The sequence below is a fragment of the Nicotiana tomentosiformis genome, chromosome 6 (assembly GCF_000390325.3).
Source record: "Nicotiana tomentosiformis chromosome 6, ASM39032v3, whole genome shotgun sequence".
NCBI lineage: Eukaryota > Viridiplantae > Streptophyta > Magnoliopsida > Solanales > Solanaceae > Nicotiana > Nicotiana tomentosiformis.
The window spans coordinates 122,488,363-122,489,378 of record NC_090817.1 but is presented as its reverse complement, the minus strand read 5'-3'; the positions used below and the strand labels follow the sequence as shown (position 1 = coordinate 122,489,378).

Sequence of the window (1,016 nt, the reverse complement as noted above, 5' to 3'; positions counted from 1 at the left end):
AGGAGTGATCATCTCAGTATATTCCTGATCCATCAAAGGCTTAACCGAATTTATCCCAACAGTTTCCACCATTAATGGTTCAACAGATTCTACTATTGCTTTCTCAACAAAATAGTCCTGATCCATCAATGGCTGATCAACATAATTATTTATATCAGAAGTCACCTCAGTATCCACCTTCTCTTGTTCAGAACATGACTCCATAGTAGTTGTCACATTACTAGTCTGACTAAAATTACAAGTAAGTACTTCTTTTGGGCAACTTTTTTATGGCACAAATAACATAATCTTTACGCTCAGAATTACTGAACTTATTAAGAATAGGATCAGACAACACATATTCCTTCATTAGCCACTTACCATCATTATAATCATCAGAATTAATACACTTATTATTATTCTTCTCAGTATAACACATACTCTTCATTCGTCCAATAATCAAATCTTTTTTCCTCTGATCACAACTCTTTATAGTAACAGCTCTTCCCTTATCTTGTTGTTTCCAAGTTCCACCTCTTTTTCCTACAATCCTACTAAACCTTCCCTTGTTCTTCTTCCTTGGTGTAATAAAGTAACGGTAAATACTTGTGTAAGTTACCCAAGGTTCTTGTTTGTAAACATCATACATTGCAATAAAACCATTGTCATGCAATTCTTGCTTAGCAACAAACCTCAAAAGAAATTTCACTAACTCTGAATCCGTCGGTCGAAATCGATATCCTTCTCCAAGATTATCTAACTCCATCATATTCATTGTTTCTTGAATATGAAGATGAAAAAAACGCAGCGGCCGAGACTAGAGAGTTTTGAGTGATAAAATAGGGCTATATATATGACTTAGGAGTTTAGATACTTTGTATTTATAGAACAAAAAGTTGATTATGATCAACGGCAATGAGTTCGATTTTAGGGAAGTAGGTGAAGCCCAAGTATATTCAACAAATTTTACCTGAAATCCCTGCCTTTGTAGGAAACCAAACGTGTAACAATTTAGGAAACTTTCTTCTAACGGTCGA

The 1,016-nt window shown here is 34.4% G+C and overlaps 1 protein-coding gene across 1 annotated transcript; it reads right to left on the bottom strand.

Moving 5' to 3' along the window:
• Positions 1–235: 235 nt before the first annotated feature.
• Positions 236–754, bottom strand: LOC138894691 (NAC domain-containing protein JA2L-like). Its single transcript, XM_070179414.1, has one exon. It carries the CDS (start codon positions 752–754, stop codon positions 236–238), a length of 519 nt encoding a protein of 172 aa, XP_070035515.1.
• Positions 755–1,016: the final 262 nt, after the last annotated feature.